General features: G+C 42.6%; 1 protein-coding gene across 7 annotated transcripts in view; it reads left to right on the forward strand.

The window, feature by feature from the left end:
* Positions 1–16,955, forward strand: part of TTLL7 (tubulin tyrosine ligase like 7) — a 244,448-nt gene that overhangs the window by 96,146 nt on the left and 131,347 nt on the right. For all 7 annotated transcript variants that reach the window (XM_074221808.1, XM_074221809.1, XM_074221807.1 and 4 more), the window contains exon 10: positions 10,691–10,785. In XM_074221808.1, the coding sequence (XP_074077909.1) occupies positions 10,691–10,785 (95 nt within the window). The remainder of the gene's footprint in view (positions 1–10,690; positions 10,786–16,955) is intronic.

Below are 16,955 nucleotides of genomic sequence, written 5' to 3' on the forward strand. Positions count from 1 at the left end.
TGATTTGACATACAAAGGCAAAGGCAAAACCCCCACCTTATAATAGCCCCCGGTCTCAAGGAGCTTCTATTCTGAGGATTATTGACAGATCTATAAAGAGATAATCAAATCATAGATCATACATAAGATACTGAAGATCTTTCTTCAAATCCAAGATTCTTTGAGGAGAGTTTCAGGGCCCCGACAGACTCCTTGTTGGAGGTAGGACCTCTACAGAGCCCTGAAGGATTGTGGGAGAGTGCACATTGGACATTTGGGTCTAACTTAGGAAAGGGTCCCAGTTGGGTCAGTAACCTGTTTGCTTTGAGTAGGTGAAGGGAAGTGATGTATCATAAAATAAAGTTTTGTTTTCACTTTTTAAATTTTCAGTTCCAAACTCTCTTTCTTCCTCCCTTCATCCTCTTTTTTGCCTATTGAGAAGGCAGGAGATAAAATGTTCTCTCTTTAGATGAAACCATGCAAAACATTTCCATATTAGACACATTAAGAAAAAAAAAGGCCAGAAAAATAGTGAAAAAACTTTTTCAGGGTATACTCAGAGACCATCACTTCTGTTCTCTCCTAAAATAAGTTTTAGAAGGCAGACTGGAGCCAGGTTTGGGAAGGCTTTGAATGCCCAACTGAGTAGCAGGGAGCCGCTGCAAACCTTGGTCTAGGGGAGCTATGTGGTCCATCCTGTGCTTTTGGAGACTGAAAATCAAGAATGCAATTAGAAAGTGAGACCAATAGAGCAGGCTGAAGGTCAGCAGGGTGGACTAAAGGTGGTAGCAGCCCTGCAAGTGGGACATTAGGGAAGGCAAGAGATATTGTGGAGGAATTAATAAGACTGGGCAACTGATTGGATTTGTCAGGTGAAGGACAGGGAACAGAGATGAGAATCAATCATTCAACAAGCATTATTAAATACCTGCAGTGTACTGGATCCAGGGCTAGGTGTTGGGGTGGTGGGACGATATTTTAGTGGTGGGCTTGTGATGTGACTGGGAGATAAACTCTAGGCTTGGGGCTGGGTGGGATGTAAAGAGGAAGAAGTGTCAAGAATTTTTTTTTCTTTTAGGCTATAGGAGATCTGGGCATGTTGGCAGGCAGTTGGGAAAGGGGCAGTAGAGGAAGAGAGATTGAATACAAAAGATAGGGAATGATTTGACATGGTCATGGTTGGGATTTGGGGACAAGGAGAAGGGACCATCTTTCTGTAGCCAGGGTAAAGAGAAGGATCAGCAGTTACCATATAATTAGCCACATCCCTTTTTTGGTAATGATTTAGAAATAATAGCATCTGTCACTGTGGTGCCCCCCACCCCATGACAACCATCTCCTACCCTATCCCCAGCTCACAGTTTTAGGCTGCATAAAATTCCAACTTGCATTTGAATGGATGAAGGAATGAGAACATGAGATGCCAGGACATATTTATATGACTGAAAGGTCACGGTGGAATGGAAAGACAGAGCACCTTGAATCTTGCCTCAGCCTTCAAAGCTTAAGGCGGGACCCCCCTTATTCCCCCAACTCAGGTGACTTAGCTATAAAAATGAGCAGATTAGATTGGTGGTCTCTGAGACTCTTCCAGCTCTAAAACTTCAGATTCTCTTTGATTTTTGCATGCTGCTCTTCCCAGTGGGCATTCTGCTTGTCCTTCCAGGCCAGCCCTTCCTCGCCCTCCCTGGTTTTCTTTTAGCAGAAGCACTTGATTGCTCAGAACTTTTAATCTCCCCCCTTCTCTGGTTCCAGAAACAAGGCCCAGTTTGGGGCTTGCCCTTTTCGGCCACTTGTGTGGGGCCCCAGCCCCAGATGCCCATCGACCACGTGACGGACACCTCCAGTCTTCCCCTTATGCCTCTCTTTGACATTTCTCCAGTTTCACCTTTTCCACTCCACCCCTCCCGCACACACCTGTCTCTGCTCTTCCCTCCTCTGGCCTGACTGGCTTAGCTGTCCTCTCCATCTCTGACCCAGGAGAAGTGGGCGAGGGAGAGAGGCCGGCTGGGGACTTGAGGCCCTGGCAGGGGACCCAGCCAATCCTAAGGGAAAGAAGGCCTTCGGTAACCTGTTAGCTAGCCATAGGGCTCTTTTTAAAATGCGTCCTCCCCATAGACCTCTCCATTAGCAATGTAATTGAAAGTTAACTGAACCTTTTAAAATCTCTTTAGCATTGAAATGCTGAAAAAAATTATGTTAGCCCACATTAAGATTCATGGAGCCAAAAATTTGGAAAGATAGGAGAAAGTACATCCATTTTCTGGGTACTTATTCTTCTGCTGTAATTAATTATAATAACCGCAAAAATATAGCCACAGCAACTAGTTCTAGATAAACATTCCTTGTATCAGTGAGAAAACTGGATGAAAGTGGTTTTTTAAACAATTTTGATCATGCCATATACAAAGACCTTTGGCGCCACCAAGTGGAAGAAAGATAATATTGACTATACTAAGACGAAATTTCTGGAAATTTTGAAGCTGAGGGGAAATGCATATTCCTTTTCATGTCTTCTTAAATCCCCCAGCCCCTAAGTGAAATATTGAGAAAGTAGAAATGCATGTAATATTTTGAATTTATGAAGTATTTTTTTAGTCACTTAATGAATTTAGATGTGGAAAGTTAATAATGTTGAGATAGATGACCTTGTTCCCCAGATGATCATATTTGATGCACTGAATTTAAGAAGATGGTCTATTCAGATGACAATTGAAAATACCCTTTGAAATATTCTGTTATTTTGTCATAAGTGAAGCTTCAAGCTATTGAAATTGGAGGATCATAGAACCTTTTACTTTTATCAGTTTGAGAATCAGGGAAGGGAAGTAAAATAAAAGAGAAGAAACCAGAAATAGTTTTAAAAAACTGTTCTCTTTCCTTGGCTCGGTCTTCTTTAAGTTTCAGGCAAGGGAGGATGCCCTTGGGAGGATGAGGAGAAGGCGAGGATGAGGAAAAGGCTGGGCCGGGCTGCAGCAAACCCTCCTGAACCCCATCCTTTCTGGGGTCTCATTCCCTGAGCTTCCCCTTGCAGAAGCTTGGTCTTGGTCTTCAGGAGCCTCTCTGCAGGTGGACAGTGGTCCAGTATAGCCAGATCTTTTCATTTGTCCATTGGTTTCGGTGGCTTAGGGCCTTGGAGATGGGTCGGGCTTGGGGAAAAAAGTGATTTTAACATGATAATGGGGGAAAGGAGAAATTCTCTTGTACAAAAAGATTGCCACCAGTTTGTTAGAATCCTTGCTTCCCAACTGTACCAGAACCACCTCTGGATTGGTCATGGTTCTCAATGACTGAAATGAATCCATAAGCCATTGAGCATCTCCTGCTATACTAGACTCCTTATTTTACCAGAAGTCTTGGATTCCAAATCAGAAGATATGGGTTCACTTCTGGCCCTGTCATTTTCTGGGTGATTATAGACAAATCACTCTGGGTCTCAGTATACTCATCTGTGAAATGGAGCAGGAGGGGCAGGGTGGACTTTTTAGTCCTAGTTCTATGATCTTGGGGACTAGGAGAATTCTCATTATTTTCATTTGTTTTCTGTCTTAGAATCTCAGGGCCAAGAGATTTATTCTGTCTGAGTTGGCTGACAGCAAAATTCTTACCATTTCTTTATTAAAGTCTTGTGTTTGGTGAATTAAATGTCTGTGCCTCCTCTTTTTTCCAATTTATCACTGCCTCAATTTAAGGCAGATATTAGCAAACTCTGGATCGAGGCGAGTGCTGCAGAAAGCCGGCTGCTTCTAAACAGCTAATTCTATCAAAACAACTCCAATTTGTGTAGATGTAAACGTGCTAGCAGTTGAGTATTAAAGGGCATAGATTTTTCTGGAAATGCCTGCCAGGGCTTGCTGAGAGTGTCTGGGTGGAGGGGGTGCAGAGGGGAAAGTGATGTCCTTCAGTTGTCTTCTGTTTCTTAGAGACCTGGTGAATTATGGACTTTTAAAAATACCTCCTTGAATGTTGGGCCACAGCATTGAATATAACAAACTCTTTTTTTTTTTCCCCTGCATTTGCTTTGTGGAATAGAAAAAAGTAAGAACCCTAGTTAGAATCAAGGGAAGAAAAGACTAGTAGCTATTGAGGGATTGGAGTGAAATTGGCTTACTCCTTTCTCTAGGAATAATTTTGGAAGCCAAAGTGTAACTGGGCCCTCGGAGCCAGTTTTTTCTGTTGGTGTAAGTTGATTCTCCTACCTCTTAACATCCCAAAGAGCATCCATATTCCCCATTCCATTCAGTCCTGATAAACTCTATTTATACAGAGCCTAAAATTATCAGAGTGAAGCCTTTGTGAGTTAACTCTTAGGAGTCGGTTAGGGAAGAGAAGAGGGCTGCGAGGTTGGGAGCCTAAGCAAGGCTTGAACTTGTGAACAGAAAGCAAGGGATTTGGTGTCTGTCAATGCAGGAGCGACTCTGGTGGTCGGTCAGCAGAGGGAGGGGAGGAAGTGAGCCAGCCAGCGTGGTGGCAAGGCTGTGGTAGGAGAGTTTGCCTTTTAATCCAGGCTGCCTGGACACCCGGCCCCTGTAGAATGGGTCACACTGACCGTCAATCACTGACTTTCCTTCAGTTCTGTGTGTCACAGAAGGACACTGGCAAAGTAGAAGAGGTCCAGAAGGGGGGAGGGCAGAATGCTGACAGGCATGAGAGTCGCATCACATGAGAAATGATGGGAGGATCAAGGGATCATAGACTTGGCCTGCTAAGAGACATCAGAGACCGTCTGGTCTAACCCCCCACATTGGACAAATGAAAAACTTGCGACCCCAAGAGGGGAGGTTGTCTTCCCAAGGTCAGAGGAGAGAGGGTGGTGAACGCTATCATTAATACAGTGTTGGAAGGTTTGCAGAGCACTTTACTTAGGCTAACTGGTAATAGAGCTGAACGAATTCAGAATATAGGAAGACACCATGTGATGTATGGTTGTCTGTAGAGAAAAGAAGATTGTCCTGTCCCTTCCCTATTTGTTCTTCTCTTGTTAGAGATGGAATAACTAAAACTGGCAGATACAAAATAAACTTTGGCTGAACATAAAAACCACAACCAAACAAGAAAAAAAACCCAATAAAATAAAGTTTAGCACCACAATGGAATTAGCTATCTTGTGAGGCACTGAAGCCTCCATCACTGTAAGTATTCATGTCAAGACTGGATGAATGAACCTATGGCTGAGATGTGACAGAAGAGACTGCTCTAGGTGGCAGGTTGGGTTATATAACCAGCACAGTTCCTCCTTATTCCTGATTTTATGATTCTCCTATTTCTGGATGTACAAGATGATATAGGAGAAAACCTAGCTTCTCCTCAGTCTCTTTCTTTGGTTATCAGGTGTAATCTGTTAGGCTTGCCATGACAGTTATGCTTCATGAAAGCCAATGCATAATAATTTAATTATGAAAGGTTTAATACCTATCTAAAGGACTATTAATTTCTCCCACTCTTGTGGCTCTCTCCATTCCTGGCTTCATGAGATTTGAGAGTCCCATTTTTGAGATTCATCAAGTTTCTCTTTAGGCTCCAAATTTTTGAATTATACAAACTCAAATACAACCATATGAAAACACATCTTTATACACGAATGTACAAAGGTACAACTCCATTCCCCTACCCCAACTTACACACACACACACACACACACACACACACACACACACACACACACACATTTTCTCTCTCTCTCTCTCTCTCTCTCTCTCTCTCTCCCTCCCAAACCTGCCCATTCTTTTCCTACTGTCACCCGTGGTAGTCATTTATATAATATTATAAAGTAAATGTAGCTTAGTTTCATATTCATCCCTTAGTTTTTCAGGACCCCTTTCTTTGTGTTATTCCTTTAATATTCTGGATCTGCCCAGGATGTTGTGCCAATCCTCCCAATTCCTAAAGCTCATCGCTTCTCCATTGATACTAATACATGACCTGAGTTAACTAATCTAGGAAGCCCATGGTATGCTAACTCTCAAGAAAGTCAGTGCAGCATAGTGAGTAGAGGGCTGAGCTTGGGAGTCCATGGGTTCAAGACCTGCTTCCAACATGTTCTGACTGCATGAACCTGGGTCAGTCACTTAACCTCTCTTTGACAGCCCTCTGCCCCCTCCCTGGGTCAAGCAACTCTAGTCAAGCTAGTGGTGCACCCTCATTGAAGGTTGCTTATACTAATGAAATTATTGGTCCAGTCCAAACCGCCCCCCCAAAACCACAGCCCCAAACTAGGAGTAATAATACCTCTAGCAGCTCCAAAATCAGGAGAGGATTAAATGAAATTATATATGGGAAACTAAATTTGTAATATGTAAATTTTGTAAACTTCAAAACTGATAAATGGCGGTCATAATTCATGCTATTCTTTAGAGGTCTCAGTATTTACCTCACTTTTCTTCCTAAAACACTGTCCAGATCTGACTTGTATAAAGCCTAAGGGTGGCCCTGTGTATCCTGCATTGTACATTTTTCAGTATCTGAATACATAACATCCAGGTGTCCCCAAAGTCTTAGGGCAGTTTGAGTTCATCCTGAATGACAATTAGATTAGGTTTTATTTTCATTGAAGTGTGACTTTATGGGTGAGGTCTATGTACATTAATGGGATCAATAGATCATTGATTTAGAACTCAAAGGGACTGTTGAGGTGATCTACTCCACAGCACTCATTTTACAGATGAGGAAAAGTTAACTCTCAGAGAGAATCAAAGTGATTCTAAGGGAACCCATTGGCAAAGGCAGGATTTGAACCCAAATCTCCTGTGTCTTCCTTTGTGCTGCCCTGCAGAGGTGTACAGGTAGAATATTGCAAGTGGCATGGTCATGGGCAGGCCTGGTAGCCTCTCGGGGTCTTTGTTTCATACTTTGTGGAATAGGACTAGATTTTCTCCCTGGCCCCTTCCTATTACTGAAGTTCTTCAGTGGAGAAACCATTCTGGACAGCCTCCTGTAAATCTGCTACATGCTCTTTTTAATTGTTACCCAGACCATCTCCCTTCCCTTACCTGTCTTCGGGGTAAGTTGAGGAATGCTGACCCCCATGGAGGTTGGAGGCTCAGACTTGCCTCAGTGATGCCATTAGCGTGCTGTTGATGCTTTTCCCAGAGAAAAGACTTTTCATTTACTAGCCATTTATGGCTTTCAAAATGAGGAAGAGATTTCTTTAAGAAAAGAAAAAGGGACCAGTATCCTCAGATGACAGGGCAGCTTAATGGTCACACATCAGGACAGGGCACTGTTTTCAAAAGAATATTCCCTTTTGGCACATGGTAAACAAACCACTTCAATATCCTTAGCCTGTCTTCATAGTTGGATGGTTTCCACATAGTTTCACAGATTTCTCTTCCCTTCTCCCCCATTAAATGGATACATTTATATTGCATTAAGATCCCAGCTGGATAGTGGAATTTTTATTGAGTTTTAAATTTTAAAACTTAAAACAAAGCCACCTCTGGAAATCAAATCTTGCTCCACCAGGTCATGAAGCCTAACTTCGTCACTTCGTACGTCCCTCACACAGAGATATGACCCAGAGAGGTGGGAGAAGGGGAAGCTTGAGCTTTCTCTCCATTGTTTGCCCATTGCCAGTGACCAAGTTGTTTGAACTTTGAGGAATGTCACTTTATCCAGTTCATGGTTGAGGTTTTGTGGATCATAGATTTGGTTTGGGAATGTTAGGGGCAGCAGATGATGGAGTGGAAGAAGCAGTGGGAGCAAGGAAAGCGGAGTTCGAGTCCATCCTCAGTGATTTACTAGGATCCAGTTCTTCTCAACAGTCACTGATGAAGTGTTTACTGAATATCTGAGGTAGATGGTATAGCTTTTCTGGGTAGGGGCAGGGGGAATTAGGTAGAAAGATGGAACAGCACCTGACCTCAAAGTGCTTATGTTTTACTGAGCAAACCAATGTGATCCAGGGAGATATTGTGTGTAAACTGCTATATTAATCTAGGGGACCAGATCAATCCCAGTGGTTATTCTTCTGTTGTGACAGGCAGTGTGATAATAGATAGAGTGCTGCTCTTAGAGACAGGAAGACCCTGGTTCTAGACCCCACTCTGAAACCACCTGGCTGTGGGATGCTAGGTGATGTGGGACAGTGCTCTGAGACTTTCAGGATCAGAGAGGACACCTCCTGGACTGTTCAAACGAGTTGCCTCACATAGGAGTCCATGAATTCTGAAATTCCCTTTATCTGATCACAATCTGTTGTCATCTCTTCCTTGCCTTGCAGTCGCAAACCCTCTCCTTCATCTTCACAGTGGTCTCTTGGTTCTTCCCTAGACCATCACCCTTGTTCCAGCCACACTCTTCTCCCTTCCCCAGCTTCTCCTCCTTAGGGAAACAGCCCTACTCTATGCTGTCCCCAACACTTGAGTTCCTTAACCCCTAACCCGTCTCTGATCTTGCCTTTGGCCCCATCCTCTAACTGAAGATAAATTTATGTAACAAAAGTGGGCCTTCCCTGCTGTGAAGCAGTCCTCTTATATTTCCCTAATTAACTCACCATCTCCCAGGGATGTTTCCAAAACCATTTCATTCCTCCTCGAACTTCCTATGGCTCACTTCCCCACCCAACCTCCCAAATACTCTTAGTTGTATCCCTAAATTCACTAAAAAAAATTTGAGCTCTTTCTTAGAGAGTACACTCTTCTGTCTTTTCTCATTTCAATGCTTAAACTTTCGTCTCATCTAGAAAAAATGGCTTTCTTGCCAAAGCAAACCCCTCCACCTATAAAAGTGAACCCCTTCCATCTGGGCTTATCCTACAGAGTTATCCTCAATTTCTCCCTTCTTGTCGACCCCATTTTCAGAAACACTCTTATTTGCTCCTTTTATCTTCTCTCACTGTCATCCCTTTATGGGGCTAAACTCCCCAAGAAGGCCTTGTATTCATGTCTCCTCTTTCCTTTTACTCCAGTCTTAATTTTTTGCATTTTGCCTTTTGACTTTATTTGAAACCACGATCTCCAAGGTTGCCAATCTCCAGGTCTAATGTATTTTTCCCAGTTCCCTTCTTAACACCTCTGTAGCCTTTGGCACTGCCTATTCCCCTCTTTTCCTGGGTGCTTTTTTCTCTCTTTCCTGATTCTGATCTTTTCTCTCTGACCAGCCTGTTGTCTTCTTTGGTGGATGCTTGTCCATATTGTGCCCACTGAGTGTCCCCCAGGCCTCTGTCCTGAGGAGTCCACTCTTGTGACCTCAAGTCCCATGGCTTTGGTGATCATCTCTGTGCTGATGAGTCTCAGATCTACCTGTCTACCCTTCATCTCTGAACTAATCACCAGAAGCCTATTGTATATCTCAAACTAGATCTCCAGTAGACACCTTAAGCTCCACTTAGCAAAACTGAACTTGTGATCTGTCCCCGCCAAATAGGACAGCACCCTCCTTCTAGTTGGCCAGGACCATCTACCACCTCTGCTTTGACATTGCCGTTCTCCTGAGCAGGCCCTTCTTGCCTCATCCTAGGATTTTGTGCTAGCTTTTGAGCTGTTCTTTCCACTTAGCCTTTCTCTGCTGTTTAAAGCAAAAGTCTAAGTCTGTTAACCCTTCCCCCCAATTCCATAAACTCTGGAACTCTGGTGATTCCTTATCAGCTCCAAGATTAAGTTGACAGACCTCTGTTGGGCATTCAGAGCCCTGTATAATTTGCCCTCCTCCTGCCCTTCCAGTCTTTCACACCTCCCACCTGAGGTCCAGTGGTCCTACCTTCCTCGCTATACCTCCTAAGAGCCTAACATCCCCCATCTGGGTGCCTCTTTGCCAACTGTCCCCATGGCTGGGATTCTCTTTGACCTCCTTGTCCCTCCTACCTTCTTGGGCTTCAAGTCCCAAATCAAGACTCCTTCTCTAGGAAGTCTTTCTCAACCTTCCATATTTCTAGCACCTTCCCCCTGTTGATGCCTCCAGAATTGGGTTGGCTTGGTCCTTGTTTGAAGCTCTTGGCATGTGGTCTCTCCCAGGAGATGGTGGTCCTTGAAAGCCTCTGTCAACCCCTTTCTGAGTCTTACTCTCTTCCTAGGTTCAGTGGGGGCCCTGAGCCTGACTTGGTCTATCATGCGCCTTCACCTGCAGGCTCTGCGGTCACCTGGTTTCTCATCTGTGAAAATTGGGGGGTTGGGCTTGATATCCTTAAGGGGGAAGGAGCTGCCAGATATAAATCTCATAAAGTGAAGAATCATATTGAAAAGGAAATGACAAAAAACCATTTTCCTTCCATCTGAGCACTACTATAAATGCCTGTCCAGGTTGCCACGCTCTCCTCTTTCACCACCAGATGGCGCCATCATGCCATCAATGAGTGGCCACCCAGGCCATTTCTGTTTTTTCTAAGATCTTCAGAAAGTTGGAAAAAGAAATAAGGGAAACGTTCAATGCAAGAATTTTAAAGGCAGCATCAAGTGAGCAGGGGATTCCCTCTATGTGTAATAATTAAGTCACAGTGTGGCAGAAAATCATTAGATTTGTCTTCAAAAAAAATGGGTCAGATTCTGCTTCTGCTCTTGGAAGCTGGGTTACCTTGGGTGCATCATCCAACTCCTCTTTTTAGTCAAAGGAAGCCGATACCTGGCTGACCTCAGGAGAGCCTCTCCAGGCCTCTGTGAATGCTGGACTGAGGGCTGGAGCTGGATGGCACCTGTCCCCTAGCATGTTTTTGTGGGCCTGGATATATTTATTTAGTGACACTCTTAACCTTCAACTTCTCCCCTTTTGTCATTTTCAGATTAACCGAGCCCCCAGCTTTGGGACTGATCAGAAAATAGATTATGACGTTAAAAAAGGAGTGCTTCTTAATGCCTTGAAGTTGCTCAATATCAGGTAACTGTCTAAAACCTCATTTCTTTTTCTTCCCATCTGGCACAAAAGCCTGTATTCTCCATTTATTTCCAGCTGGAACAGGTTCCAAACCTCTTTCTTCAATGTTCAGTTCTCCCGGCAGATGGTGGCGATGTCTAATCCCTTTCCGGACCACCATAGTATTTTGCTCACAGTTTCAGAATGTTGTTGAATGGCTGGTTATATTTTCACAGATAAGTATATAAAGAAAGGAGGGAAGAGAGTATGGATGGTGAAAATTAATGTTCTCCCATATATAAAAAAAAACTTAGAGATATAACATGACTTCAGACTAATGAAGAGAAGACTTAGGATGGTGGGGAATGATTGATGCCTTCAGATATTTGTAGAAGAGGGGGATACTATTTTTTAATTAAGTTATTATTCTAATTAAAGTCAGAGATGGTTTACCATTTTTTGGTAAGGTTTTGAGTTTCTCATTTTTCTTCCTCCCTTCTGACCCTTCCTGTCCATCTAAAAAGTGACACTACACATACCCACACACACACACACAATACAACTATGTGAAACATATTCCCATATTAATCACATTGTAAAAGAAGAATCAGAACAAAAAATGAGAGGAAAAATATAAAACATTTTAAAATTGAAAGTAGTAAGCTTTGCTCTGCATTCAGACTCCATAGTTCTTTCTCTGGAGCTAGATGGTGTTTACTAGTCCTTAGAATTGTCTTTTATCTTTGTTCTGCTGAGATGAGCAAGTCCATCATAGTTGATCATTGGACAGTGTGGCTGTTAATATGGAGGGTGTTCTCTTGGCTCTGTTCACTTCACTCAGCATCAGTTCATGCAAGTCTTTCAGAAGTCCATCTGCTCATGATTTCTTACAGAACAATAGCGTTCCATCACATTCATGTCCCACAATTTATTTAACCATTACCCAATTGATGGGCATCCCTGAAAAGAGTGCAATTGAGATGGGTAGAATCAGTATCAGTGAGTGGCAAGTCTATGAAGGTAAATGTTAGCTCAATAGGAATAATAAATATCTAATATTTACATGATCTAGTGGGCTTCCCATCCCTAGAATGGTTCAGTCTGGAAGCTGAGTAACTATCCACCAAGCATGTCATAAAGAGATATAGGCATTAGGTGTGAATTTGAACCAGATGACTCTGTTAAGATCTCTTGCAATTCAAGAATTCTACAGTCCACTGATCTGAATGTCACATTTATAGACCAGAAGTATGGGTCACTTCAGAGTTAGTGTCTTAGTGTTGATCTCTGTAGACTGAGATCAGAGCCAAACTCCCTAGTTACAGGAGGGACATTCTTAAGTGTCTGAAGCTGGAAAGAGGTTATTCATTATAGGAGACAAATATAACCTTCCTATCTTGTCTTGCCAAGACCAGATCTGGCTTGTAAGAATATGTGACGTGTAAAATAAAGAAGGAGATAGCAAATGACAGAATGATTAAAAGGAACTGTTTTTGAGTTGTAGATGCTTTATTCCAAGTATCTTAACCAGGAGTCTGTGGTTAAATTTCAAGAGGCTTTTGAACTTGGATGTGAAAAGAAAAACATTTTTATTTCAGTTTAGTCTCCTTTGTAATATTATGAATTTTATTTGTGTAACTTAAAAATTATTCTGAGAAGGGATTGGTAGACTTCAGCAGATTGCTAAAACAGTTCCTGATATAAAAATAGGTAAAGAACCCCTGAATTAATAGGATATTACTGACATTTTCAGCAAACAAATTTTGTGAGCAGGGATGAATATTTTTCTTTGTCCTCTATGTTCCTTCATTAGCAAAAAAACCTTCCTCATCCTTTTTAGGTTGGCTTTAATATTTGGTCATTTTTTAGATTGCTCTTATCTTTGCCAAAGAAATGAGAGATGGTGTAATAAATTAGAGAGCTAATTGTGGAGTTGGAAAGATGAGTTTAAGTCCCACAAACTGTCAGCGTCGACTTAGGCAAGCTGTGTGAGATGATAAATTACAAAAAATTTGCCAGTCTGCATTGTAGAGGGGGTTACTGAATTCATGAAATGACAGGTCTAAAGAAAACAATAATAATAATAATAATAATAATAATAATAATAATAATAATAATAATAATGATGATGATGATAGCACTCTTTGAGAGAAGTCCAGGCCCCTGACCTATACCAGATTCCACCCCAGCCACATTTGTATGTTATCCAGAGGTCCCAGTGTGACTAGCATGTGGGTCGACTCCTCCCCACACTTTGTAGTGTGCTGTAAGTGCTTTTTTCCAAGTCATTAGATCCTTGGAGACCCCACTGGAGACCTCCACCCTTATTGCCCATTGGGTCAGGTTCTTCAGCCAGTTGAGAACTGCACCTCTCCTGGAGCTTTCTATCTTTTCTGTAGGAAGAACATGAGAGATGTGTTAGATGTGATGTTGAAATCTGGTTAAACTAGCTCTATAGCCTTCTTCAGATTAATATGGGGTTTTGATGCAGGAGAAGCTCAGACATAGTAACTGCTTTCTTTATGATATATAAAGAATTTTGCCAGCAGCTGAAGTCAAATTCATCACTATGGACTGGGCAGACTGCCCTTTCTCCTCCTCCTTGGAAAGGAGTGTTTCCTCTTCTATTCATGGTTTGCTCCCCTTCTCCATTGACTCCACAGTCTGACATCACCAGCAGAGGAGGCCTGTCTGGAGGGTTCTTTGGTTGCTTTGGGCATAGTGACTCTCCTGAGAGGTAGTAAAGAACTCCGTTGTTACCTTTAGCTCTCTGTTTAGACACTTGTGTCTTTCTTCTCCAGTTCAACGGTTATTCTTCCTGAAAGAGAAAAAGAAGTTAGAGTTGGTTAGTTGTAACTTCCCTTTGCCATCTGTTAACATTGTTCCTCTTGACAATGACCCATGAACCTATCCCTTTATGCCACTTCCTGCCTTCCACCAATTTTTTTAAACATCTTCCTTTTTTTTCTTTTCGTTGTCCTTACCTTGCCTTGCCGTCTCTTGTTTCCTTTAAACTGCCTGATGTTCAGTTTCTACAACAGTGACCCCCTTTTGGAAGGCAATCTCTCAGATGGAGGGTTCCTTTTTTCAATTAGCCTACAGAGGAAGTAAAAACGAGAAGTAGGGTCTTTGAACTGATCAGCTTGGTCTTTTAGGGTGCTGTGTTAATGAGACCAATGTGCCTACATCTTATCTCCCTACCTGGATCAAAACCTTTCATAAGTTTCAGGCTTATGCACTGCATCTAGTGTCTTCTTAAGAAGCAGGAAGGTTAAGATCTTTCAGATGTTCAATGGGTGCTTTGTTGTTTGAAGGTCATGGGCTCAATTCCTATGAGTACCATTTAACTTTGCATAGCTAGAATTTTCTTTGCTCTTCCTCGACTCTATTGTCTTCCTTTTCTAAGCCATTGTATATCCTATTGCCAGGCTAATTTTCCTTAAGTCTTCTTTGAGTATGTTATTCTCACACCCAGGAATCTGTTGCCTACAGCTGGTCTAAGACCCTCTGAGATCTAGTCTTCCTCTGCTTATATAACCTGCTTGTGACTGCTCCCCAATGGCTCCAGTGCAGCTAGTTGTTGCTTCTTAACTATCTGAACTATCCCAGCATGACTTTGCTCATGATGGTCCTCCCTGGGAACGCTTTGCCCGTTCTTCTTTGTACATGCACAGACCCCCCCCCCCCCCTTCAAAACTTTCAGTCAGTTCTATCTTTCAAGCACCCAACTCTGTCATCCCCAGTCATTTCTCCTTTTGGGGCATTCTGATAAGAATTATGATTCTTGTCACCTAATTATGTTCTAATCATTTATTATAGTGTAAAAGTATTTTTATCCTGTGAACCCATTTCTCATTTCCCAGACTGCAAGTTCCTTTAGACCCGGGTCTAGGCCTTATCCTTTTTTGTTTTTTTCTAATGTCCATCTCCCCTGTCTGGTGTCTGCCAGTCACATAGAACCTTCCTGATTAATTGTAGCACGACTCCTAATTCTGTTTCATCAGCATATTCTATTAGTCAGCAGGGAAAATAGAAGAGAGGGCAAATTGCTGAGGATGATCTGTTTCCACTCTCAGACTGATCCAAAGTGAATGGCAGATTGTTGGCACAATGGGTGATGCAGTCTGTGGAGTGTCAGAGCTGGAGTTGGCCTGACTTGGATGCAGATCCCTCTTTGTGTACTTGGTGTTGGCTGCCTCTGGTCCTCTCTGGGAATATCTCCTGGGCCTGCCATGGTCTTCCTCTTCCCCTCTTCCTTCCAGACCTGGCTCAAGTCCTGCCTTCTGTAGGAGCCTCTCTTAAAGCAGTGCCTGCCTCCTGTGTTTTGTCTCCCCTGTAGCCTCAGCTGTTCCCTCTGTACCTTGTATGTAGTAGGTGCTTAAATACTTATTGACTGATTGAATATGATGCCTGTCTGGACAACTGTGCTTGGCTCTGCCTTCCTCCACTCCGGTCCATGTCATGATGTCTATGGTCCTCATGAAGAGAGGATGACAAACAGCACCAATTGACAGCCTGCCTCCATTCCCCTTTTTTAAAATGAGGAGATGATAATTCCTCTTCCCAGGGTTGTTGTCAGAATCAATCGAGATAATGTGGGGTGAGGTTCTTTGCAGATCTTATAGCATTATAAAAATTCTGTCTATTCTCCTCCTTAGTATTATTGATGAACTCATAGCAGTTATGTCATAGAGTGAACGTGAGAGGCAAATAGTAGGTAGGTAGCCTTGGTGTCTCCCTGGGACCCTGCCAATGTTATATGACCTAGCAGAGAGGAACATTTGTACCTACCCAGGGTAGGTCCTCTGGGAAAGATTTATGGAAGGACAAGAATCAATCATGCAAGTTGGACCAATGGACAGGGCAAGTGAGTCCTCATGAGCATAACATGGATGGGGCAAATGAGTCCTCATGAGCATGAAATTGCAGAATCTTCCAAGTCTGTATATATCAAAGTTTAGAAGGAACCGAATGTCTTCTTGCCTCTCCTAAGGGCACACTCAGTTCTGCTCCATGGTGATGTACCTCACCTGAAGGCGTATTCTCTTCTCTTCTCCTTAGATGGTTTCTAAGGAGGCTTTTTTTTCTGTTAGGACTCATTAAAAGAAGTCCTTGTCCAGAAAGGCCCCTCGTGTGTAGCCAATGTCATGAGAGCAGGGGTAGGTTGTGCTCACAGCATGAGCATGAGCCACTGGGGTGGTGATAGTCTGACTGGTGGAACTATCAAATCCCATCTTGCCTTCTCTCAGCTCTCAACCACTCTCTACTCCATTCCAAAAATCAATTGTTTCTACATCCTTCACTGTTGACATTTTTATTCCTTCTGTAATCAACTCAAGCTAATCCACTCTGTCCTTCCTACCCTTCTTGACTACCTCTTTCTTTGACTGTGTTCATTTAAAACATGGTCAACTTATATTGGTGACTTTTACTTTGGATGTATCTAATTACCTTACTATATTGTAAACTCTTTGAGTCTGGAATTAGGTCATTTTAAAAATCTTTGTGGGGATCCCCATTTTCTAGTATTTTGCTATATACACAGTAGGTGCTTAATAAATATTGGTTGAAGGTAGGAAAGAAGTATAAAAGTCACACTGACCTTCTGAAATAATGATGTAATCATTGTTTTAGAGGTCCACTATGGATCCAGTAATAAAAACTAAGTTCTTTGTTGTAATTAAGGATATATTGTTGCACAATAAACATCTAGTCTAGAATATGGAAGAGGAATAGAACAACATGTGGGATCGGGGGATCATTCACAAAGATCACTAACACAGGATGGGGATGGAGTTTGAGGTGCTTGCTAAATTAGGAAGGGTGAGGGAAAAGACCAGGAATGCAACTCAGGATGCAGAAGGGCAAGATGATAGGAACTGTTGAACAGGGCTGGAGGTTCCATGAGAGGGCCTCTGAGGAGGAGGGCCAGGATGATCAATTAAGAATGTCTAGGGAAAAAAAGCCTTTAGAAAGACCAGGGACAGCACTTGAGATGAAGAACAAAAACCTGACTGAACTGATAGAGGTGTAAAGCTGCTTTGGCTTGTGATGTTAGGCAAATGTAGTTACTCCTATGAATGCCGTGTCTACTGGAGGGGCTGGGAAAGAGAAAAACAGGTTTTCAGCTCGGGAGAATTATTTCTTGGAAAATTGTTCTTCTTGACAGAAACCTCAGTGTTGAAAATTCGCCA

The sequence above is a fragment of the Macrotis lagotis genome, chromosome 2, assembly GCF_037893015.1.
Source record: "Macrotis lagotis isolate mMagLag1 chromosome 2, bilby.v1.9.chrom.fasta, whole genome shotgun sequence".
In the NCBI taxonomy this organism is placed as follows: Eukaryota; Metazoa; Chordata; class Mammalia; order Peramelemorphia; family Peramelidae; genus Macrotis; species Macrotis lagotis.